This window comes from Martes martes (assembly GCF_963455335.1).
Source record: "Martes martes genome assembly, chromosome: 8".
Classification (NCBI taxonomy): domain Eukaryota; kingdom Metazoa; phylum Chordata; class Mammalia; order Carnivora; family Mustelidae; genus Martes; species Martes martes.
This window is the reverse complement of record NC_137895.1, coordinates 31,502,073-31,528,016: the sequence shown is the minus strand read 5'-3', so window position 1 is coordinate 31,528,016 and position 25,944 is coordinate 31,502,073. Positions and strand designations below refer to the sequence as shown.

Below are 25,944 nucleotides of genomic sequence, written 5' to 3'. Positions count from 1 at the left end.
AGGAGGATTCTTTTGGAGCCCTTAGCCCATGGGGTCTGTGCTAACTCCTGGTACTGTTAGAACTGAATTATAAGACACCCGGGTGTTGCAGAAAGTTGCTTGGAAAAAATCATTGATGTGAGAAAAAATCCATTCATCTGGTGTCTGAACTGTTGTATGGTAGTAGTGTGAGAACTGATGAGAAACACACAGGAATGTTTTTTATTGTTCAAAGACAAACTGAGATCAAAGGAAATAAAGGGCAGAATGAAATCAGTCCTGGTGAATTCAGATCAGGTAAGTGGACATGGTGAGGGTGTGTGGGAGGGTGGGATGATGGGTGTGTGGGGCTCCCTCTTGTGCCCTATAGATAGAGGACAGGAGATGTGAGAAAGCAGGATATTAGCAGCCTGTAAAACCCATTTATCCCTCTTACAATGGAAGGATAATGCCTAGGGTTTGGTCCCAGTGCTTGGATCTAGTCTTGACCCTATGAGAGAGAGGAAAGCTTATTCTAAGAGTCAGGCTCCGCCTTGATACCTGTTGAAGAAATTAAGACTTCCAGAAAAGCCAGAAGTAATGTTTGGGCGCCAGATTCTATGTCTAAAAATTAGAATAATAAAATATATCCCTACAGAGCTTAGCCCAGGGTGCTCTAACAATGAGGAGCCAAGCAATTGTCAGTTAGACAGACATTCTACCCTTCTTTTGCACAGAGGTACAGGCTGTTTTCCTTTAGTCCTGAAAGAACTAGTTCCAAAGATAGCTAATTTTATCATAGACCATTAAGAAGCAAACTATTGATGGAATAGAAGGAATTTAATACAACATTCCTGGTAAAATAAAATTACACTGTGTAAACCAATGAAGCCAAGTTAATCAGTTAGTAGGTGCAACCACTTTCCCTGCAGTGGGTCTCTAGTAGTTTCAATAGTCATCCATCCATCCCCATCCATGTACGTATTCATCCAGTTTTACTGAACATCTGTGCTCTAGACACTGCGGAGAAGATTGCTAAAGAAACTAGTTATAAGCTCCATTCTCATGATGTTTACAGTCTAGTGAGGAAGAGAATCACTGATTAAGGTATTATATATACGATGAACACCATGAGGTCAGAGTTTTCCGAAAGAACATAATAAGGGGACCTAATGTTTACCATTTGCCAAAGGATCACCTGAAGCCAATTTTTCAGATCTCAAAGGACTGATATCTTGTAAGCTTGTTTCTGGAAGGCTTCCATCTTGAAAAATATGAGGGCCATAGCAGAAGAGTGGTATAGCTACAGCACCAGGGAAACCTGACAAGTTCCAACTTCTTAAGCAGGCTTCTTGACACTGACTGAGGGAATGGTGTCTTTTGTAGCCCTTCCCAGAATCTAGGCCAAGGGTCACCAAAAAATAGAGTCTCAGTACCATCTAGGAAGACTGAATTGTGCCAGAGCTTTTGCAGCAATGGGATTGCGTTTTCTCCGCAATCTAAGTTACCAAACTTAGAAAGAACCACATATATAGCTGTTCTTCTAGAAGCGGAAGTGTGCAGCTCAGAGCATACCCTTGCTCTCCCTACCTGTAAGACAGGTTTCTGCACATCCCCAGGGAGCAACAGTGAGGTGTGACCTCTAAGCTTGACTCCAGCTGTATGACGCTTTGCAGAGACACAGTTTCCCTCTGCCTAGTGAGCCGTTTCACGTTCAGATGAGTAAAGTCCACTTTAGATACGCATGGAGAAAATGTAACTTTCTTTCTTCACTTCATCTTGTGGCCACTTGATGGCTCATTCTAAGCTTTAACTTATATTTCTTGGTAAAATCATCCCAAACCGTCCATTGGCTATTAAACCACACTCGTTTTGCCATACTTTATTTAGTGTATTTTTCTATGCTGCTATTCCAAAACCACATTATTATATGGCATGTCCATGTTATTTAAAAAATATACTCACTGCTACTTGGTGGCAAGAATAATCCATTGATATTGCGAGGTTTGCTGTGATAAAAGATACAACTGATCTTCACACAACCAAGAGGCTGAGTTTCCCAGAAGCATGAAATGCTGCAGTTTTGCTAGACAAAGGAGGTAGGGGAAATGTAATGATCAGATACCACATTCAAAATAAATACAATGTGCTACAACACAATACAATGTGACAAAACTCCCAATTACTGACTTAGGATCACGTGTGTTTCCTGAGATTCAGTATTTCTAAACTCTGCTATGTAAAAGATACAATAGATATTTCTAAAATATACTCTACCATTTTTATAAGCATTTAATTGAGCAGCATGCAAAATGACTAAAATTAAGTAGTGGAAGAAAGAATCTTTTTTTTTTTTCTCGATTGTGTTGTAAGAGTACATAGTTCAGTCTTAATGAAGGGAGATGCTTTTAAGAAATATGATAATGGTGAGTAATTCTACCTGCATTTCCATGTGTCTAAATCTGCACAGTGGATCTAAACATTTTCCCTCTCTCCATAATGAGCACACAGTGTCACTGCCAAGGGCCTCTTCACAGTGTCGGAATCGGCACTGGGAACCCTGCAAGGAAAAAGTAAACAGTATAGAAAACTCAATGTACTAGTGTTAGTGTTCAACAACAGTAAGTTGCTAATTAATGGGGGAAAATATGACATCAAATTAGAATCACAAAAAAATACTTTACAAAATAAGGTCATGAGTCTAAATTTTAGCAAATTTGTTTAATTTTAGTCAGACACTGAGAATATAATATAGCAGAACATGCAACAAGTCACTGATAAAGTGCTATTTTTTGTTATCAGTTAATCTATATGATTCAGAATAAATATATGACACCACTGATATTCTTGATCACAATCCAATGACAGAACAATTTCATTTCTTTTTCTGGAAAAAGCCAGTTTTTTGTTTTGTTTAAAAATCACAAGCTATATTCAAATGGTGGAGATGATCTCTAGTAATCAATCTTTATTAGATATTGTTTTCTTAGTCTATTGGAGATACTGTTAAGTGTGTTTTTACAGGGAAAGTGAATGGAGCTTAAACTTTATATTATTGTGGATTTTTAAGTAATTAGTACATTATGCTACATTAAATGTATATCCTTTATACCCTTGGTCTATAAGATAAACAATTGGGCCAATATATATACATATACCAACAAGCAGATGTTGATTATTTTCATGGGCTGCTATTATATATTTTTTTTAATTCTATGTCTTTTAAACATAGGCCCACACTTGGAAAGGCTGCAGGCTCCTGTCTTTCTGACAGAGAGATGCATGACATACAATAAAAATATTCCAGGAAGTTCTGTCTTTTGATATATGTTCCATGTTTTTTTCTTATTTTTTCTCACCCTCTTACTCCTGTCTTCACAGTTTTCCCCTTTTAAAAGTGGATCTATGGATCTCATAATACAAGATATTGGACAAGAGGGGCGCCTGGGTGGCTCAGTGGGTTAAGCTTCTGCCTTCGGCTCAAGTCATGATCTCAGGGTCCTGGGGTCAAGCCCCGCATCAGGCTCTCTGCTCAGCAGGGAGCAGAGAGCTGTCTGTCTCTCTGCCTACTTGTGATCTCTCTCTCTCTCTCTCTGTCAAACAAATAAATAAAATCTAAAAAATAAATAAAATCTAAAAAAAATCTAATAAAATCTAAAAAAAAAAAAAAAAGATACTGGACAAGGCTAGATAAACCCGTATTTGAATTCCTGGTTCCATTATTTGTCCATAGTTAACAAAAGTTAACAGAAGTTAATACATTCCTTACCCTGTCTGTGCTTCAGTGTCCTCATCTGTAAAAAGGGAATAAATGCCTCCCCCACAGATTGTAAAAATTGTATGAAGAAAGTATTGTGGTTGCTATTATTATTGTTATGTATTCATTTAATTATTTATTGATAATTTACCACCCATCGATCTTGGTGCTGTGTACTTGGAGATATAGCAGTGAAACAGACAAAACTCTCTGCATACACAGAATATAAATTCCATTATTATTAATCATCTCTAGGTTTAATCGTAATAGGACAGGTGAATAAGTGAGTACTGTGTGTTATAAGAAACAAATTATTGAACACTACATCTGAAACTAATGATGTACTGTAAGGTGGCTAACTGAATTAAAAAAAAAAGTGAATCAAATTCAAATAGTCAAAGAGATTGACTCCATTCAGGCTTCCTAGCAGAGATAAAATACTTTAAATCAGACACAATGTGTCTTTCATTTAGGCATGAACATGAAGCTCCAAATTTCTACATTTATTTGGTTTCGTTGAGATCCATTCATCCTAATCTCTTTAATATCTTTTTCCCATTTAGACTTATAAACTTGAATTCATATTTGGCTAATTTGTTTATAACATTTATTTTCCTTTTTCCATATTATCAAATATTTGCTATTAGACTGTTAACGGGAAAATTCAGTAACTGGGTTAATGAATTTCAAATAGGGAATCAATTTGATTTATTAAAGTAAGTTTGATAGCTGAATTTAACTTTTTGAATTAACATGATTGGAATCACATTAACTGTAACAGTATGATGTATCATATAATGTTTCAATATGTTTGAAACTATAACATAATTTTAATTTCCTCAGACAAAGTCAGTATGTCAAAAATACATGATAAGCTTTTACTTCAGATTTTAAATATGTAAAGTATTTTTCAGGAAAAGAGTAAATTTTGACTCAGCAATACAAATTATTGCCATATCCTCCTTCATTCTACTAAAAAGCTTAAGTATGTGAAGTACCGAAATTGTACAATATTTACCTTTATGCATGTGGAATTAAAAAAGAAATAGCAGTCATTCCCAACTTCTGCCATTTTCAACTCTCTTGCTGCTAATCCAATGTTTTTTAATATAAGAATTGCAGGAATGCAAATATAAGAACTATCAGTGTGTAAGGGGGAAAAAGAATTTCTTTTTCACAGTCTTTCAGGCTATCAGTAGTATTCCTTTAAAACTGACCTCCTGTCGACAGTATATTACACAATAGATAATTCTTAAAGAAATTTAAATTAGAAGATACCTTCTCTAGCTTTGCAGAAATGTTGAAAGTGGTTGCTAGTAAGCACACAAACTCAAACTTCCAGAATTTTCCTGATTGTTACCTAATCCATTGTTTGCTCATCATAAATGACCTCACACGTAACTGTAACTGTAGGCTGGCCTACCTTAGTGAATTCTGTGTAGTATTTCTCTTCCTCAATTCTAGTATATTAACCAAATAGGCTAGTAAAAATAAAATATTTTATCTTTTAATGTTCTAATTGACTTTGGGACATAAGCTAGTTAATAATTTCATAATTAAAAAGTATTAAGTATTTCACAAGTAAATAGCTGTTTTCTAACTCTCATTTCTATATATGGTTTGGAAACAAACTAAAATTTTCTAATAGGTAAATATACTATCTATACTCCAAGATAATAAATAAAATTATTTAAATATGTACTCACTGCTACCCACTGAATTGGGAAAAAAATCATTCAGATTGTGTTATTTTAATAGGTACCTGAAAATAATTGGACTATTTATTCATCTTGTAGCTATATTCCATTCATTTTTCATCCATCATAAAAGGATGCTTTTATGAAAAGCTTCTTCCTATAGCAGAAAGGTCCAGAGTGTCTATAAATTTTGAGAATTTGTTGAAGACAAAGTGAAGTACTCTGATTCCCAGAATGAGATATTTCAATCAGCAGTTACTGAGGTCTTTCTTCATCTTAATATCTTTACTAAAAGAACTAAAACCTGGCAGAAATTAATAAAATTACTCATAAGAGGTGACTTAGAAGTTGCCATAGAGATGACAGATTACAGTAGATCAAAATGTATTTTTAAAATGCAATGTACTTTGAATTGGAAATTAACAAGATAAAGGCATATGGATTCTCACTTTAGTTAGTAAAACAGGCTAATTGGTAAGAACTTTCTAAATAGTTTAAGGTAAAAATCTAGGAAATAAGGAACTAAAATTTAGAAGAGTTGTTTGCCTGTAACTGTAAATAAGAGAAAAAATAAAAAGAAATAGGCAGTATTAAAAGTAAGTGAAGAAGTAGAGAAAATTTGGCTAAACCCTTGAAAATATTGGCAAAGATATATATCTATATGTATAGATATAGATATATATAAATAAAAAAAAACTTAATATCTTGCCTTCTGTTTTGCCCTAACTTCTAACTCTAGAACAATAAAATACTCATTTTAAGCACATAGGTTATATAGAAAAACACCTCTAAGAAATATCTTTAAGTGGTCTTTGCCTCCAGATAAACTCCCTTTCTACCTATGAGCTTTTGGCTACAGGGATTATTTCCAAATACTGTTACCAAACACCATTATTGCACGATTACATGTAACATCATGATTAAAGCCATTGTGGGAATCCCTGTTTTACATAGGGGAAAGGCTGAAAAAAATGTTTTTACCTTTTGGGGTATGTTGGGAATAATTACATTCCATTAGAGACAACAAAAAAAGGTCAAACAAAAATGTGGATTTTTGTTGTTGTTGTTGTTCTTTGCAAAGTGCAGTTTTGTACATTTTGGTAGTCTTTGGAATGGCTGGAGCCTTAATTTCTTCTTTCTCTCTTTTTAAAAACAAAACTCTATTTTCCTTTATTTTTCTCCTTCCTCCCCTCCTTTTCTTATTCACTTCTTTCCTGTTGTGAAATTCATTCTAGTCTTTCAGGAAAAGCTTTGACCATTTTCATGAGGATTTTTATTCCCTGTAATGAAGAGCAATAGGAAATTTGCCTCCACAGCTGGGAGTAGGCCTGAGAATTCTGTAAGTATTTTGGGTTGGCCAATGTAGACTCACACTGAATGTCTTTCATCTTTGATGCATGCTAGAATACTAACACATTAGTCAGAGAAGAAAGTATTTCTTCCACTTTGTAATCTGATTATAGAACTTTAAGTACAGGGGCTGGTAGTAACTCATTGCTGGCTCTTCAGGTTTATGAAAATCAGGCAAAGCTGCTGGCTGCTACCCATTAGAATAGGAGCCCTGTTTGCATCTGTGAATTGGACCTCTGGCTCTCCCCTGACTTGGACTCCTTTGTCTCAGCCAACTGATGAAATCAAAGCACTGGAAATAGTGTGCTTCCTGAGGAATGGTTAGCCTTGCTATTACTATTCAAACAGCAAGTAGAATGTTTTAGAAGATGATCTCTTCTCAGAAATGACAGAATGTTGGACCTAGAAGATTCTGTGGCAGTTTGGGAAATGGCAGTTGATAGTTAAGAGGGTTATTTAATTGTTGTTCCCTTGAGACCCATGAAATAAGCTGCTTGATGGGCTTCCTCTGGAGGAATAGAAAATCACTGGTCTTGATTATAAAATACTAAGTGTCTGGTCCTCATTGCTCACAACCAGTATCAGCATCAGGTATTCTTAAAAAAAAAAAAAAAAAAAAAAAGGCTTGGTTTGGTTTGGTTTTGCGCCTTTTTGTGTTTTCCTAGAAGATAACAGAGCAGAAAAATAAATGAAGTGATACATCTTTCTCCTCTCTGAATCCGGGAATCAAAAAACAGTGCATTTTTTTAAGGGATATTTATTCCTTGGAAACCCTCTTATGGGTAAGTCAGGAAAACGCTGGACTTTGTGGTACTTGTAGGTAACACAGTTTTAGAAATGAGACCTGGGCCTTGTCTAAGCGTCTGGCAATTGTCAGAACTCCCTTGCTGAAGACTACTAGCTTCAATAAGATAGAAAGTCACTATTACTAAATATTTAATATTTTATTTGATCATTGACCATCTCATTACTTACCCTCCAATATTTTTTTAAGCAATAAGTCAAAACTGTTGATTGACTAGCTCTGTAGTTGACTGACTCCCAACTACTCAAGCCATTTGGACTTTGTTGGAGCTCATATTTACGATAAATTAGATTCCTATGAAAAAAATTAAGATTGAAATCCGGTTTTGGATTAGTGTAAGGCTAAATTTTGCACAAAGAACATTAGAACCAATTTCGACTATGTTATGCGTTACAATGAGGTGCAGTCCAAACGGTATTACTATTGTGTGTGTGTGTGGGAGGGGTGTCCCAGGTGTTTTAATTGTAGCGTTTTCTAGCACTCTTCCTGGGAAATCCGTTTCCACCACGCTTTGAGAGGTCTCTGACTATTTCTAAACTTCTACAGGAATTTATTAACGAGAACAGGCAATTCCTTTTCACCAGAGTGGTGTTAAGTCGCCACCTGAAATAATTCATTACTTATAACTTGCTATTCTTTAATTTTCATAAATATCATCGGTTACTAAGGATGGTTAAACACACACAACCCAGAAACGGATCTCTTGTTTCATGGTCATCACACCCCGGACTAACGCTCGCGGGAGTGTAAACGGCGTTATCTCGGCGCCCACACTACAACTCCCAGAAGGCGTCGCGGCAGGAGGCCGCTTCTGCGCATGCGTCCCCGCCCCACGCTTGGTGTGGGGGCCTTGTGCGCGCTGCCGCCTTTCTTAAGCCGGCAGTGTTCGTGGTTGAGCAGTGTGTGTGACTGTTGGGGACGCTTTCCTGGCCGGACGCTGTTTGGAAGCGTGCTCTGCGTTCGCGCTGCCTGTTGGGCCCACCATGAGGCGCCTAGGTTCGGTGCAGCGGAAAATGCCGTGTGTGTTTGTGACGGAGGTGAAAGAGGAGCCCTCCACCAAAAGGGAGCATCAGGTACCGAAGAGTGCGGGGTCCGGGGAGCAGCCACGCAGGACTTCGGGGGTCGTTAGAGCCGCCCTGCAGGCCGGGAGCTTTTTGCAGGTTTCGCTGGGGAGGTCTTGGGTAGGGGGCTCTTGCTTCCTGAGCTCCAGGTTCTTGTACCTCTTTAGTTGCAAGGGAGGGAATCATTGAGAGAATTTTTCTGATAAGGCGATTCAAACTTGCCGTCGCATGAAATTGAAAACCCGCATCTTAAGTAATAGCCCTTTTTTTCTACCACGTTTTTTGGAGGAAGACCCCTTAAGTATTCACATAATCACCGCAGTCCAAACTTCACTGCTTTTCAAGAGTGTGCGACAAAGTGGAGATTGTAGAAAAACTTGGCTTTAACAGTTCTCAACAGGGAACGGGTGGTGGTGACCACTGCCCTAATTAGGTCGCTAGAGATCACACCTCCTGTATCGTTGCCAGTAGTTACCTACTTGATTCTGACTTTGGTGTTCCCACCTCTGGTGTTTCTCTCAGCACCGGGTTTTAGTCATAGAGGGAGTTTGGTAAGTACTGGTGAATGATTAGTAACCTGTATCAGGGTAATTCTTTCCTGTGTAGCAAAGTCCTTGATAGCAGAATCCCCAGGTATTTGGTGCTTCCAACTCATCATACAAAATTCTTCGTGTGCATATGGCATAGGCCCCCACCCTCCTTACGTCATTTGCGTTGGAGGCCTCCTTGTTTTCTAGACTAAAAGACCTTTAAGGTGGAGACTCCTCTGTTACATCTAGTCCCAGTTTCTAGGACCTGACGTGCAAGTAGGTTCTGGCTAAATATTTGTTGAATTAAAGAATGAACCGTGGAGTACTTTCATGCCAATTTTCCATTTACCTTGACCCTTTTTACTCTATTTACTTCTTTAAAAAATTATATTTATTTATTTATTTTAGAGAGCACACGCAGGGGTAGGGGCAGAGGGAGAAAATCTTCAAGCAGACGCCTCACTGAGCTGGAACCCGTCTTTGGGCTGGAACCCAGCACCCATGAGATCATGACCTGAGCTGAAACCTAGAGTGGGTCAATGGACTGAGCCACCCAGGCGCCCCTCACCTTGACACTTTTTACTTTATAACATAACATTTCTAGTGCCACGGCAGTTATAGTTCTCAATATTTATGTGCTGCTTACTGCACTGCCTGATCGTTCTTTCCTGCCTCCCAGAATGATCATCATCATGTTCTTTCCTGGTCTAAACCCCACAGTTACTATTAAGTGTCTATAGCAGTAGTTGCCACGTTGTTTTTTTTCTGTTTGTTTGTTTTTTTGTTTTTTGTCTTAGCTGTAAGAAACCTAATAAGAAATACTGATACCCCAAATAGTGGATCACTTTAGTTGTGATTCTCAACTTTGTATGTTGGTGGGAGTGGATAGTTTGTAAAAGTACCCTCTACCAGGAAAAATAAGCCCCTGCTTAGGTCCCTCTGCAGTTAAGATTTGCTTACACTATTATTTATACCACAGTATTCAAATCCTTAACTGTAAGTCAAGGCTTCCCATTAACCAGGCCCAGTCTACTCTTAAAGTGCCTGTTGGACTCACCATGGGGGGCCTGGGCTCAGTGCAGCAGAAAATGCCATGCGTGTCTGTGACAGAGTTGCCTGCTCAAAGTGAAATCCGTTTCATCCTGTGAACATACTAGGCATGGTCCTGTCTTTATTTTTGCTTAGGCTTTCCAACTGTGCTTGGATTACTTCCACAATTTTTAATTTTTTCAAATTAGACTTTCTCTATGAAACTTTGATCATCTTAGTTATCCCAGTGATCTCCTCTGTCCAGAAATTGGAGGACCACTCAGTTGATATTCACTATTATTTTAAACACACATGCCTTGTTTTTCCAATCGTAGTCTTTAATGAGGAGAACTTTGTGTACCTTTTGTTTGGTTCTTACATTATCTTTTAAACATGATAGCAAAGCGTGGTAGAATGGTAGAAAGTTCATTGTTATAGAAGGAGTATTTGGAGCTCATCGAGTGCTCTATCGGGTGGTGGTGGGGGGTCTCTTGGGTGGCTCAGTTGCTTAAGTGTCTGCCTTCCATTCAGATCATGATCCCAGAGTCCTGGGATCAAGCTCTCTATCTGGCTCCCTGCTATGTGGGGGTGTCTGTTTCTCCTTATGCCCCTCACCCCACTCTCATGCTCTCTCTCTCTCTCTCTCTCTCAAATAAACAAAAAAACAAAAAACCCTCCATGGGCAGAGTAGTCTCCCTAGGATTTCTGGTAAATTTGAATCCACACCAGCACTGATAATTAGGCCAAACCTTTGTTGCTGTACCACCACAGGTTAAACTGATATCCTCTGATACTAATTGCAGAAGTTAGTGATGAATCCCCGTCATTATTTTATCTTGAAAGTACTGAATCAGGGGCGCCAGGGTGACTCAGTGGGTTAAAGCTTCTGCTTTCGGCTTGGGTCGTGATCCCAGGGTCCTGGGATCGAGCCCCACATCGGGGGTCTCTGCTCAGCGAGGAGTCTGCTTCCCCCTATCTCTCTGCCTACCTCTCTGCCTACTTGTGATCTCTCTCTGTCAACAAATAAAATCTTTAAAAAAAAAAAGAAAAAGAAAAGAAAGTACTGAATCAGTAACAGAATGGTGCTAATTTCCTAAGTCTCCCTGACTCAGAAACAGAAACAGTACTTCCATGTATTAGTTTTAAAACCTGTACACACCAGTATTGTGCAGTGTTTTTCACATTATTTGGAATGAGTGTTACTTCAGATAATTCACACTATAAAACGGTGGCATAAGTCTTCCTCAGAAATAAAAATAAATTACAGATAAAAAGTTGGTAGGAATTGTAGAAACTCTTCTCCATTATTGATGGTCTTGGCTTCTTTTCCTGACAGCAGAAGAACCATAAATCATGAGTTTACTACTGTGAAAGCTCAGAGACTCCGCATTTGTTTTTCTCCTTAACATTTATTATACTTAACATTGTATGTATGTATTATTTTGCTCCTGTTGTCTCGCTCATTAAAATGAAAGTTCCACCAAAGACAGGTACTTTTTTGTTAACCTCTATATTTCCTAGTGTCAAGGATGAGAATTAACCCATAAAAGGCATTTAGCAAGTGATTATTAAGTAAGTGATTGAACACACTGTGCTACAGACACAGTGCTGCATAGGACATGGTTCCTATTGTCAGCTCATGGTGGATAAAAAAACATAATAAAAATGAAGTGTGGGAGAACAGGTATTGCTGTGATAGCATAGAAGGGTGGGGGTAACTCATGAGAACTTGATGGAAGAAATATTTTGTAATTGTGAAGGGTAAGCAGGAAACTGTACTTTAGAAATAGTGAAATTAAGAACATTCCAGGTGAGAGTATGGGTGAAGGCATAGAGGCTGTTTATCTGAAACCAATTTTCTTTCTCTCTTTTTTAAGCCATTTAAAGTTTTGGCAACTGAAACTCTAAGTCACAAGGCATTAGATGCAGATATATACAGTGCAATTCCAACAGAAAAAGTGGATGGAACATGTTGTTATATTACTACTTATAAAGGTAAAACAAAACTGTACTACAAATATTATTTGATCACTTTACAAACTATATATATCTGAAGTAGGACATTTATCCTCATAAGCCCTTGGCAGTCTAAATATCAGAGCAAAATGATAAAGTCCCAGTTGTTATATTTATTTATTACATCAGTGTATATCTCTCCTGGGGGGAGGAAAGGAAGATAATTAACATTTACTTAATACTCATTAAAGGCAGGTGATAGGATAAATGTTTTATACATGTTATCTCTAATTTGCATAGTAAGCCTCTCTATTGCAGAAATAGAGCCTCAGAGCACTTAACTTGTTCAAGACCAGCTAATTAATGAATGACTAACCTGTTAATAGAACCTATGTTTGATCCTAAAACTTGCTCTGATTTCACTGATTCCGGTGCTGACTCCATAGTTTTTATTACTATTGGCAGCATCTCTAATTTATTTCAGTTTAAAGCACTTTAGGAGTTAGAAACTAAAATAGAAATTGTCAGTTAAGGAAAACAAATGCATCAAAAAGAGAGAAATAATCTTTATGATTTCCTTTTACCTCTTAATTCCAGCAAGAGAAACAGAACAGTTAAATAAATGCAAATTAGACATATTCCTGGTACCACGAAATCTCTTCTGAAATGCATTTTTTCCAGTATGAATTGTGATTAACATACACTTAATGTAATTTACCATCTTAACCATTTTTAAGTGTACAGTTCATTGTTTTGCTCCAATCACCACTCTCTGTCTCCTATCACCACTCTTCATCTTGAGAAATTGGAACTCAGTACCCATTAAATAATTCACCATTCTCCTTCCTGCAGCCCTTGACAACCATATATTCTACTTTGTCTCTGTGGTTTCGGCTATTCTAGATACTTCATATATGTGGAGTCAAACAGTGTTTGTCTTTTTATGGCAAGCTTATTTCATTTAGTATAGTGTCCTCAGTGTTCATGTTGTAGTACCTACACAGTTCCCTTCCTTTTTATGAGTAATAGTTCATTGTGTCTATAGACCTCATTTTGTTTGTTGTACACACCACATAATTTTATGTCCATATCACATAGTTTTTTGTCCCTACCATTCATCCATCAGTGTACAGTTGGACTACTTCTACCTTTTGGCTGTTGTAAACAATGCTGCTATGAGCATGATGAACAAATATCCTCTTGAGGCCCTGCTTTCAGTTCTTTTAGGTCTATATCCAGAAGATATATATTGTTGGATCATATAGTAATTCTTTTTAATTTTTTGAGGAATTGACGTATGATTTCTCCACAGCAGCTGAACGATTTACATTCCCACCAACAGTGCACAAGGGTTCCAGTTTCTCCACACCCTCACCAACACTTGTAATTCTGTTTGATAGTAGCCATTTTAATGGGTATAAGTGAAATGAATTTTCGTACTTACTAGTAAAAAGAACAAAAGGTCCATTCAACCAGAAATAATGGAATATAATTTTAATCTGGTTCTTCATAATATTTATAGGGATAGTTAATAAGTAATACAGAATGTCTGAACCAATCTATAATCAGTAATTTAAAAATCTAATATATTTGAAGAAACTAAAAGATTTTTCAGGCTTTCATGTTTATATTAAGCAGCTTAAATGTGCATCATTATGTGATCATGTGTAATGGTGGCAGATAAACATGACTGGATTGCTGAAGAAAACTTATAGGGTCCAGAATGGCAGTGCTTGCGAATCCACAGTTTATTACAGGTAAAGGATACACAGTATTAGTAAAGGCATTAAATGTAAGGATGTACATTGCAGCAAAGGGTCTGGGAGTCCAGGTGAAAGCGCCTGTTGTTACCCGCCTTACCCCTCTCCACTCCTCCCAGCCCCCAAGGTTCTGGCAGGACATACTTTGTCAAATCAAGAACCACTAATGTATGCAGGGAACACCTTGGAAACAGAATCCAAAATGGAGTGTCAGCTGGGGATTTTTATATTCTGTGGGTCATGGAGATCTCTTCCTGCTAAGTACCAGCCCCAACAGCAGAGCCCGCCGGGAATCTCACTGAGACCAGGTATAAGACTCATTAGTCTCAGTGTCATCAATAAAGAATGTGGGCACACTGCCCTGAAACTTTGCAGATCCACGATTACAGATCATCACTAATAATCACTTGACTGGGGATCAGAGCCATGCAAAATAGCTCAGCCTAATTCCACATTTTTGGGAACTAACCCTTACGGCACACCGTCATGTTTCCGGAAAAGTGTGACTACAATTATCTGGATACGTTTCCATTTAGTATAGAGGTTTCAGTTTCTCACAAATGCTCATTGCTGATAAAATCTGGCTGTGGAATGTCCTTATGAAAGGGTCACATATTTACTTTTTAATCTCATCCTCAGCATTCTTGAACCAAAGACTTAGGTCTTCTTACAGCATCAGGTACGGCTGGGCAAGATGCATTTGTTAGAATGTGTCTTACAGGGTTGGTGCTTTTGGGGAAGATGACCCTCTTATTTATTGAAAAAAACTTTATACTGAAATGTCTTTCAAGATAAGTTTTATTGTTTGCTTCTTAAACTTTTCTTTTTCCTATTATTATTATTATTTTTTTAGGTCAGCCATACCTTTGGGCTCGGCTAGATAGAAAACCTAACAAATTAGCTGAGAAAAGATTTAAAAATTTTCTACATTCAAAACAAAACTCAAAAGGTTAGTGGGCCTTTTTCTTTTCTTTTTCTTTTTAGCTTTTTATGATTTAAATAACCTGCAATTTTTGGCTTATTTCTTGCTATGGTGGTATTTTTATACATTATATCCTTAGAATTTAAGTACTTAGGGGAAAGAAGAAAATTATAATTGAGTATCTTTGTATGTAAAGGAATATTCTTGAAAAATATTTTGAATCATTTTCCTAACATTTTTATAACTCATTAGAGTATGTTGATTTTATTAAAACATACAAATTACTACATATATACTGTAATGAGCAACACATTTTGGTTTTGTTGCCTAACAGACAAATATGTAATTTTATAAATCAGGCATAAAAATATCAAAGGATTATCAGTATGTTTAATTAAACATTAAAATGCCTCAAAATTTTATATAAGCAGATATATACATTAATCACTGTATCCACTCATTCATATATGTAATTATATGTTTATGTTTATAGTGCATTAATTCATCATAAATCTACACATATTAGAACATTGGCTACTTTAGACTTTTACCCACTGTTTACAGAGCGGTGGATTCAGAATTGAAAAATTGTTTTTAAAGATTATTTATTTATTGGACAGAGAAAGTGTAAGTATAAGCAGGGGGGCAGCAGCATGCAGAGGGAGAGTGAGAAGTAGGCTCCCCACTGAGCAGAGCACCTGATGCGGGGTTCAATTCTAGGACCCTGTGATCATGACCTGAGCCAAAGGCAGACGCTTAACTGAAGGAACCACCTAGGCTCCCCCAAAATTGAAAATTTAAAGTGCTAGTGCGCTAACCCTAAGAAGTGCAGTTACATCATGGTGATAATGGAGAATGATTATATAAGACCTGATATTATGGGGTTTATTAGCTCTTCCCACTTTGAATTTGTTCATATTTTATATTTTTTAAAGTATCACCACATTTAAAATTACTTAACTCTTTTAGAATTTTTTTGGAATGTTGAGGAGGACTTCAAACCTGTTCCAGAGTGCTGGATACCAGCGAAAGAAATAGAACAATTAAATGGGAATCCGATGCCTGATGAAAATGGACACATTCCTGGTATCATGAAAACTCTTCTAAAATGCATAAGTAGTTTTTCTGGGAATGGGGAGATTTTTGCAAAAGTGTGCTGAGTAGAAAGATACCCCAGAATAAGGTTCAGTTCAGCAGGTGTATCTTGAGTACCTATAATATGCAGAGTAGTCTTAGGTTCTAGTAATACAAAATGAAGATTAGAATCTTATCCCCTGTGATCTTTTAGACACTAGGGGAAATCAATCAATATTGGTATGATTTAAGAAAGAACTAAAAGGAAAATATACAAAGGGGATAGTCAGAGAAAAGAGGAAGAATTCTTGTCAGCCTGTGGTAGGTAGAGGAAGCTTCTAAGCAGAGAGGACATCTGTACCGAAGCATAAGAACCAGGAAGTTAGCTGGCAAGGAAGAGGGAAGGTCAGCTTAGGCAAACTCGCCCGAAGAGGAGCAAAATGGAGTTGTGGGAATTTTATGTGACATTTCTCTGTGGCTGGAATGTTGTATGACATTAATAAAACTTCATTAATAAAACTTGATGCTGGAGAGGTGGAATGGGCTCAGATCTTAAAGGAATTTACATTCCATTTAGAGGAGTTTTAAGTTCATCCTGAAGATGATTATTGAGCAGGGGTACAGCAGAATTAAATTTAAAAATTTGAAGCAAGATTATGATAAAAGTGTGGTGGGTTTCCCTGGAGACTTAATGGACCAGAAAAGAGGTTATTACAGTTACCTGAGTGAGTACTGAAGGTCAAAGATGTGACCAAAGATGGTCACAATGGCATATGTGTCCTAGTTTTTGTTTGTTGATAAAGAATTGTTCACGTGAGGGAGCCTATCTGGTAACGTAAGTTAGGAGAGGAATAGCAATAACCTTCAGTACATGTGGAATTAATACATTGTTCAGCAAATATTGCAACAGTACAATAAACTGTAGAACACTTACTGCATAGGTCTATTGTCCCTGAAACTGGAGAGATGGTAGAGAGAAACCTTTAAAGAAAGAAGAAAAAGAAAAGAAAAAAAAGTTTTAGTGCTGTGTTTTAGAATGGCATTCGGTTCTTACTGAAAATTTTCTAGAAAGGAATGCTGAACATTCTGTAGTGAACTGTCAAGCAGGTTGATTCCTCAATAGAGTAAAAAGTAAAAATAACCTTATGATTAAAAGAATGATTAGGGTTAAAAAAGTAAAACTGCTAATGCTTCCACTGATTTTAAAAAAAGTTATCTGTGTGTGATTAACATCCAGAAAACATGGAAAATTTATAACAAAATCAAAAATTGCTTCAAGTCTCAATCCAAAGAAAAGCAGTGTCCTGACAGTTTTTCCTTTACATGTAGGTTGGGTACCAGTGGAGAAAAACAACAAGCAATATTGCTGGCATTCCTCTGTAGTTAATTATGAATTCGAAGTTGCTCTGGTACTGAAGCATCATCCTGATGATCCTGGGCTTCTGGAAATTAGTGCAGTGCCACTCTCAGATCTCCTGGAACAAACTCTAGAGCTTATAGGAACAAATATTAATGGAAACCCGTATGGTGAGTGAAGCCTTTTTCCTGCTTAGTTATAGTAACTGTCATTTATAAAGAGAACTTCCTAGGCTCAACTTAAAACACATACACTAAAGAAATGACTAATTTGAGTTAAACAGCTTCCTAGAATTATAGCCATTGCTATTTATGTCCACGGAGAAATTTATGCGGGACTCAAACCATTTTATTAATCCAAAAAGTTGATTTTAGCCTCTCATTCTTTCGCATAATAATACCATAAAACTATGTATGAAAGGGAATTACTCATGTGTAACTTTTTGTTGCTTATTAAAATTTAGGTAAAATGAGTTGAATGAAAATCCTGTGTTTTTCATGGCTAGGTATTTAGTTTAGCATTAACAGCTAAGAGTAAATTAAGTAAAGAATTGACCATGAATCGAGTATCAAAATCTGTACTACAGTGAACTGAGTGCAAGTCCAGAGGGCACCGTGGAAAACACTGTTGGTAGGAAATGGAGACAGACCCAAGGACATTAAAGCTGCAATAGCAAAGTCCTATATAGGGATCAGAAGCAGACTGATTGGCAGTTGGAAATAAGATAGTAATTATACAAGTTATCAGAGGTAGAGTGGCTGTTTGGCAAACAATGAATGATAGTTGAACTTGGCTAGTGGTATAGATCAGGGGTTGGCAAACTTTTGCTGTATAAGTCCAGTAGTAAATATTTAGGTTTTGTAGGCTGTAAACAGTACTTAAAAGAATGGGTATAGCTGTGTTCCATTGAAACTACAAAAACAGGCATCTGGTTGGATTTAGCCCATGGGTTATAGTTTGCTGACCCTTGGTACACATTATATGAAGGTGAAATTTATATTTAATGGGATAAGGTGGCAGTTTTGAATGACATCACCACTTAGGAAACCAACTAAGCTTTTTGGTAAGTTAATTGCTAAATGTCTTCAAAGGCTTTTTTTTTTTTTTTTTTTGAGAAGAAAATTTTCTCAATTTTTGGAACCTTTGTATGGCTAATGGAAATTTTTAACATTTAGGGTTAGGAAGCAAGAAGCATCCATTACATCTTCTTATACCACATGGGGCATTTCAAATCAGAAATCTACCTTCCTTGAAGCACAATGATCTATTATCCTGGTTTGAAGGTTGCAGAGAGGGTAAAATTGAAGGAATAGTGTGGCATTGCAACGATGGCTGTTTAATCAAGGTAATGACAGAAAATAGCTTGTGGTATGATATTGTCTTCCTAAAAGGAGATAGAGGTGGCACCAGAATATTCTCTAAAGATTGCAGAAATTCTGATGTGTCGTGAAGAAATTTAATTTCCTTATCTTATAGGCCACCATTCTTTATATAATAGTGTTTCCCAATGTGTATCCATTCTCTGGGGCATTGATTTTCCAAATGTGCTTCAGAATTAAACTGATGAAAATGTTTGGAAAGCTCTGCATATTACATACTCCCTTCTTGGAAATTAATGTTGCAAATGAATGACCTCTGAGATAATCTGTACCAGCTTATTTTAACCCAGCATTCCCCAAACTTATTTGATTATAGAATTTGAGTTAAAAATGCCAAGGTAACAGTTAATATTTACCAAATGAATTTTTAGACTTTGTGCCCTTTCTGTCTCTTGGACTATTTGATTTCTCACAGGTTTCTGAAATTAGTGATGTTCAGAACTGGACCTTAAGTCATATCAACCCCTTGACTCCCAACAGTTCAAAAACAGAGATGCCATTTTTAACCCCTCTCTCCATTACTTCATAGATAAAATTATTTAAAGATTCTGATCTGTTGAATCTATACTTTTTCCCAACCAGCTGGCAGTTAATTTTCATTTTAACTGTAGCCAAGATTCATGCTTGACCTGTTTATCACCCTCCTAAATGTTCTCTTTCAGTCTTACCCTTGTTCTGTCCATTTTTCATAGTAAGTCAGAATGTTACTTTGTTGCATAAAAGTGCTTAGTGGCATTAAGAATATTCATGATCTGACCCTTGCTTCACATTTCCAGAACGGCTATATACCCCTATCTGCCAAATATACCCACACTGTGTATGTTCTAACCATATTTATGTATTTGTAATCAGAGCAAAAAGCACCATTCTGTCAACGTGATATTTAGAATGCCTCCCACTCATATTTTTTAATTGGCTAGCTTCTGTACTCAGCAACAGACTCTATTCATTAAATTTTTATGGAGCCCCTGAATATGTTCCTGGCATGTTTCCAGGTGCTGGAAATACAGAGTCAACAAAACAATGTCTCTGCCTTCACGAAGCTCACATTCTAATGGGGAAGATAGACAATAACAAGTAAATATGTAATATGTCAGGAGGAGAACAGCTATGAAAACAAGAAAAAGGGTAAGATAAAGTGGAGCCTTAAATAATGCTTGGCAGATGGTAGGCATTCAAAATACGTATTTATAAGTGAATGAAGGTCAAAAAGTCCAAAGCTAATACCTTTTTTCTCTCTTCAGGTTCACCGCCATCATCTTGGTTTATGCTGGCCAATTCCAGAGACTTACATGAATTCAAAACCAGTTATTATCAACATGAACCTGAACAAGTATGACCATGGCTTTGATACCAAGTGTTTGTTTAGTCTTTTTTCAAAAATAGATAATCAGAAATTTGGTAGACTGAAAGATATAATACTTGATATAAACTAGAAATGCAGTTAAGAACCAGCTTTATTGTTATCTTTGAATCTTGAAAGTTCTGCCATATATGGAAGGTAAAAAAAATCTCAAGGTTCCATGTCTAATAGAGCAGTATATCTTCTAGCATTTGAAGAAACGAATTTCTCAGTTGCAAAGGTCTATTCAAAATTTTATTTAGAACCAGCAAATGAATTTAAGCCACTATTGCAATAAAATGTAGTAATAAGCTCCTTACCTTAAATGTAGCAATTAAACTAACAATCCTGGATCATCAACTTTAAATAGTTCAAGATTAATTTATTCTGACACTTAACAAAACTTATGGCTGTAACCTCATACCTGTTTATGTACATGTACACATATATAAAACTAAAGTCTTAACACACATATAAATAAGTGTATTTATAAACCCCAACTTTAAATGTTAAAGTTATTAAAGTTCACCCCTATACTCTTTAAAAAACTTAAACATTATGTATACAGAAGTTCATCGTAACTTATTTGATCTAGTCATACCTTACGCTAAGTCATCAAAAATATACTTTAAAATTTCATAGAACTTTATTTACTAAAACTTCAATTTAATAAAGGTACAGGGTATGAAGAAGGAAATCATGTAGGCCAGAGACCTGCGTGATTTCCAGGTGGAGTTTTGACTTATAAAGTAAATAGTTAAATAAAATTACAGGTATGGGTAGTTTAATAAATGGGAAGAACAGCAGGACTCTCCTCTTCATCTTCAAACTGTTCAGAACCAGCAATAGGACTAGTTAATTCAACTCCACATTGTTCAGAAAGTTTTTTTAACTTCTCTTCTAAGAGAATATTCTTCTTCACTTCTTCTTTATAATTATACTTCAGATCTTCAATTTCTTCAAAAAATGAAGGATCAAAGTTTTCCAGTTCTTTTTTCAGCTTTTTTATTTCCTCCTAATAGAAATATAATATCTTTGAAAGGTATGTAGGAATATAATATATTCTTTAGATTTGAAATAAAGAGACTTAATTACAAACATAAAATCCAAAGTAACCTGAATAATCTACTTCTATACTATATAGGCAGAAGTATGTTTTTAGAATTTTGCAAGTAAGGTTTCCTTGTACAGCATAAATAACTAAGTTGTTCGCTAACAAATTAAATTATCCCATAAGTTATGTCCTACTTTTTGACTAAAATTTATCAGTTCTTAAATGGGGATGGCATTTAATCTTTCTCCAAAAGTATATCAGATACTCTCATTGAGGCAATCAAAAAGACTTGGCCAATCACAACATAGGTTATTTTGGTTAAGATTCTTTGGTTTAGGGTTCATCTATGTTTTCTTTACAAACACTTATTTTTTAAAAAATGAATAATAGTCAATTTCTTATATTTAGAATTAGGGAAACTCTAGGACTTCTACCTGGCTAAGAGGCATCTGGTGAAGAGACAATTTGGACTTTAGAACAGCGAGTGATCACTAGTTAATTCTTCAGCTTATGCTCTTTTATTCTGTTTATAGATTCCTTAAGAGATAAAGCATGGCAGATATCTTTCTTTAATAAAGGGAGCTATTCCTGAAAAGAATTTCAAAAGGAAATAAAAGACATTTTTCCCAGTATGACCCAAAACTTATATTAAAATAATGAGCCATATTTGTGAGAATCAAAAAATAAACTTCTCTTTAATCCTATTTGTTTTGTCTCAGTATTTTTGTAGCTCTCGTTTAATATTTTTAACGCAGATGAATATAATGAATTCTGCAGTATCGAGGTCAAATGTATACCCAGGAATTTTTAGGATACAAACTTAAAACTCAAGGGTGGTGTTCACAAAAGTTGTCTTTAACAGTCTTTAACACAAAACATTTATAATATTATAACTAGATAAAATTACCTTCAAATGATGCTTTTCTAAATCTGAAGTTTTGAGCTGTGTCTCTAAATCCTTTACCTTTTCCTTTAGTTGATCAGGATCTGCCAAGAAAGTTATAAAAATCAGATTCTGCTTTCTCCCACTCTGACAAAGGGTTTATTTTAGAGAGTAAGTAGAAAACTAAGAAACTAGAGCCTAGAAAATACGCATTTTATGACTGAAACACTTTCCAGACTGAATACTGTAATTCTACCTCTATCCGGTATTGTAATTCCACAGCAGACCAAGAGAAAAGGCATGTGCTGGGTATTAGAAGTGTAGAATCGGGTTAATTTTTTACATGGAAGAAATTATTTTCAGAGAAAAATAAAAGGACAACAAAAGAATAAGTAGACTGTTAGGTTAAGTGGCTATAACCATAGCTGGCTAAATGTTCCTGGTCCCCAACAGTACTGGCTGTTCATGTAGGTCAGTACACCTTTACTGTGTAATTACTATATGAAATACATGCCAGATGGGGTGGATAAAACAAAGACAAATAAATCCTAATACTATCATCAGGCAACCCTGAGTTACACAGAGCACAAGGGCTTTAATTTACTGGATCCTTAACTACCCCCCTTTGGAGTTAACATCTCTCTAATTTTATGAGAATCAATGGATAAATGGGATTTTTTATTTAATTGCCATCTTTGCTAGAAACATTTTCTTTAAATTAAGCAACATATGTGTCCTTTCATATTTTGTAGCCACTGAAAGGTAAAAGTTAGAAGTAATGCTAAAGTTTGAGAAAATAATGGGCAGCAAGACACATTTTGATGAGTGAGACAGGAAGGTTTCTATTCTATGAAGGTTCCCTTGATATGGTTCCCTAATTAGAAGTTGGAGACAAATATTTTCCTCATCCTTTTCCTTTAGGAATAGTCACCAGAACCTATCTTCCTTTGGAAAGCAGAGCAAAATCATATTTTTCAAAACTTCCCCTTACCTTTGTAGAAAGTGCTAATGATTTTTTATAAATTCAGTTCTTAACCACTATAATACTATATTGAGTTGATTGTCTTAATTGAAGGGATGCTATATGTTACACAGATTAGTAACGAAATAGTGCAGTAAAAGTGATTATTATGTATTGTACTTTCTGAAAGTTAGCTTAATGGTATCTGATTGCATGATCAAAATGGCAAATTCTGGGGGCGCCTGGGTGGCTCAGTGGGTTAAAGCCTCTGCCTTCGGCTCAGGTCATGATCCCAGGGTCCTGGGATCGAGTCCCGCATCGGGCTCTCTGCTCAGCAGGGAGCCTGCTTCCCTTCCTCTGTGGCTGCCTCTCTGCCTACCTGTGATCTCTGTCTGTCAAATAAATAAATAAAATCTTTAAAAAAAAAAAAAAGGCAAATTCTGTTTCAAAAGATTACACCAATTTATACCTGAACTATTTCATACAGCATTTTTAATATTCTGCCATAGTCTTGTTGCTACTTTATTTAAATATTGCTTTAGAATTGCCAAGACAGTCTGGTTTGATTTTGAACCTTAACAAGTCTTTGATAGGTATCCTTAGTCTCCTTTAAATAGATAAGGAATACAGGGTTCTGAAATTCCCTCTCAGAAAACTGAGATTTAGAAAGAAAGTACTTGCCGAACATCAACAGCATCAACAGGTCTTTGGGAATGTGCTAGTCTGGTACCCTGAGCTGGCTGCTGTAAGAGATACTGTTGAGAGATTTACATGACTGTTTTAGTCACCAAGAGGTAGGTAAGGCAGTTTCTGTGGTCAAAAGCAGGGACCAGGGAGGGGCTTTGGAGTTCCACAGATTGAAGTTTCATCCTGCCTCTCTCACTTTCTAGCTGTTGTGACCTTGTTACTTAACGTCTTTAAGGTGAAGATCATAGGTAAAATGGAGACAATAGTACCCACCAAACAGTGTTTTAATGGTTAATTACGAAATGCTGGGGGGAATACTATAAAGTGCTTGTAAAGCACTTAGCATAGTGTCTGGTACAACTCATACATGATAGCTTTAATACAAAGTAGCAACGAGAATATATCCTAGGATACTGAGAAAGGTATATCAAATAATCAAAGATTGTTCAAGTATCAGTTGATATAGTCCTTTGGAATAGAATTTATTATTTCCATCACACTATCAGATATATATAACAAATGATTCTTGTTAACAGTGATGTTCTCAAAAGTCGACATGAACAATGGATTTGTGAATACTGAACCATTCATTGGGAAAACATGTACATATACACATACTCATATCTCCACACACAGTGTAATTTTAAATCCTGGAAACAATTCATCCTGGTAGATTCTGTCCTTTGATGAAAGAGAAAACAAAGTTCAGTAGTGTCAAGTGACTCTCCCTAGGCCCCGCTCATAAGTGTCAGAGTTGGGATTTAAACCCAGTCCTACTGGCCCCAGAACCAGAGCTTCTTGCCCTGTGCTGCACTGCCCTGTCCTGTTTCCGTCCTCTGGTCATCTGTATGAGAGAGCTGAAATAATCCAAAGCCTCACTTTGTTGGATCTTATCTGGAAAAAGGTGAATCAGAACTTAACATTTTCATTGCTGTTGTATCTGCAAAAGCACCAGGAGTACTGGTTTGGGGTTATAAGTAAATTTTAGTGAGTGGTTGAATTCACAAATACAGACTGAAAATAATGAGGATCAGCTGTTAATTGCGTGTGTGTGTGTGTGTGTGTGTATGTAATTCATATATATGTATACATATGCATACATATGCACATAGCAATACAGTGATTAATCACTTCTGAATGAAAGCATGGAGAGGATTTGTAAAAGGGAAAAAGAAAGTAGGCGAGTTTACTATGTGTAGTTTTTAAGTTAATAAGAGGATGGGGTACCTGGATGGCTCAGTTAGTTAAGCATCTGACTTTAGCTCAGGTCATGATCCCAGATTTCTGGGATCATGCCCCTGCAATAGGCTCCCCACTCAGCAGGGAGACTCTCTCTCTGCCCCTCCTCCTGCTCATGCTCTCCTTCTCTCTCTCTCAAATAAATAAATAAAATCTGAAAAGATAATGTTCAGAGGGCTTAAAAGGGCCTATACTTAGAAACTGGAAACCATAGACCTAGTTTTCTTTGCTTAGCCCTGAATCATGATTAAATCTAACACCCATATGGAACATAAAAAGAAAAACACTTGAGTACCTACTATTAAAACAACTCTGTTTTATGAAGGAAAGAGCTCTGGAAACATGCTGTCAAGGATCTGAGTTTATAGGAAGACAATCATCAGACATCTGAATAAGGCAAACCCTAATTCAAAAACGGGTTAGCTAACATGCTAGAAGAATAAAATACTTTACCAGATACAGTGCTTTCAGCTCCACTTTGGTCTTTGTTAACTTCTAACTGATAGATTAATTCTGCTTTTTCTTTTTCCAGCTGACTATTAGCTAATCTAGAACACAATGATTATGTGTTAAAACAACAAAAAAACAGACATTGCCTCACAAAATATATGGTTATTTCTTATGAACTTTGTAAATTGCTTAGAACTTACTGATAATTTATAAAGGTAAACGTTTATTCATTTACTCTGACTGTTGCAATGCTACCATTCTCAAACTGAGATCAGAGAATGAAAATTCTTCATGCTTCTTAAAAGTCTGACCAGAAAGTTTAAATTAGAAGCTTGAGATTTATATTAGGATCTGGTTTACCCTTTTTTCAGTATCTGTTACGTAAGAGAGTAATTGGGATTAAAAGGATGAAATAAGACGATAAGCTTGTTAGGCCACAAGATTAAAAAATCCTAATCTCTAGATGTAGCAAACTTGGTTATATTAATTTTTTTTTTTTTTTTTTTTAAAGATAGCCTTATAAACAGACAGTGTACCTTAGAACTTGAAGCTCCCGCTGAAGGCTTTGCTCTGTCTCAGCACCTTCAGGAACATGTTTGAGAATCTCAATCTTTGGGCACAATGAAAAGTTAGAAGATAAAGTCTGACATGGAAATATGTTTTATAAAGATGCGTATTTTTAGTAAAGCATAT

At 36.3% G+C, this 25,944-nt stretch overlaps 3 protein-coding genes across 5 annotated transcripts in view; 1 reads left to right on the top strand and 2 right to left on the bottom strand.

Annotated features, from left to right (window-relative positions):
* Positions 1-4,787, bottom strand: part of LOC308348318 (uncharacterized protein C12orf50 homolog) — a gene marked incomplete at both ends in the record, with an annotated part of 33,993 nt that extends 29,206 nt beyond the window's left edge. Inside the window, 3 exons of one of the 2 annotated variants that reach the window (XM_080812327.1) lie at positions 1,924-2,044; positions 2,399-2,518; positions 4,734-4,787. In XM_080812327.1, the coding sequence (XP_080668453.1) occupies positions 1,924-2,044; positions 2,399-2,518; positions 4,734-4,787 (295 nt within the window). Of the gene's footprint in view, positions 1-1,923; positions 2,045-2,398; positions 2,519-4,733 lie in introns of those variants that run through there. The other variant, XM_080812328.1, reaches the window with a different exon arrangement.
* Positions 4,788-8,405: 3,618 nt separating this feature from the next.
* On the top strand, positions 8,406-21,734 carry RLIG1 (RNA 5'-phosphate and 3'-OH ligase 1). 2 transcript variants are annotated; one of them, XR_013967231.1, is made up of 8 exons: positions 8,406-8,640; positions 12,065-12,182; positions 14,757-14,852; positions 15,795-15,911; positions 17,229-17,426; positions 18,432-18,601; positions 19,631-19,763; positions 19,880-19,990. XR_013967231.1 is itself a non-coding variant. In XM_080810439.1 (7 exons), exons 1-7 carry the CDS (start codon positions 8,551-8,553, stop codon positions 20,069-20,071), a joined length of 981 nt encoding a protein of 326 aa, XP_080666565.1. In that variant the 5' UTR covers positions 8,434-8,550; the 3' UTR covers positions 20,072-21,734. The 2 variants fall into 2 exon arrangements, 1 of the variants encoding a protein (XP_080666565.1); XM_080810439.1 differs by lacking the exon at positions 19,631-19,763 and having other exon boundaries at positions 8,434-8,640; positions 19,880-21,734.
* CEP290 (centrosomal protein 290) overlaps positions 20,208-25,944 on the bottom strand; it is a 97,944-nt gene continuing 92,207 nt past the window's right edge. The window contains exons 52-55 of the mRNA XM_080810438.1: positions 25,788-25,861; positions 25,255-25,349; positions 21,939-22,018; positions 20,208-20,992 (exon numbers count right to left, since the gene is read on the bottom strand). Coding sequence (XP_080666564.1) covers positions 20,762-20,992; positions 21,939-22,018; positions 25,255-25,349; positions 25,788-25,861 — 480 coding nt within the window. The 3' untranslated portion in view covers positions 20,208-20,761. The remainder of the gene's footprint in view (positions 20,993-21,938; positions 22,019-25,254; positions 25,350-25,787; positions 25,862-25,944) is intronic.

What these genes read in the sequence shown, in the direction of transcription:
- RLIG1 (XM_080810439.1), top strand. Translation starts at nt 8,551, where the DNA reads ATGAGGCGCCTAGGTTCGGTGCAGCGGAAAATGCCGTGTGTGTTTGTG. An exon ending in TTCAAAACAAAACTCAAAAG is followed by an intron (nt 14,853 to 15,794) that starts GTTAGTGGGCCT and finishes TAACTCTTTTAG; the next exon opens with AATTTTTTTGGAATGTTGAG. An exon ending in ACGATGGCTGTTTAATCAAG is followed by an intron (nt 18,602 to 19,879) that starts GTAATGACAGAA and finishes TTCTCTCTTCAG; the next exon opens with GTTCACCGCCATCATCTTGG.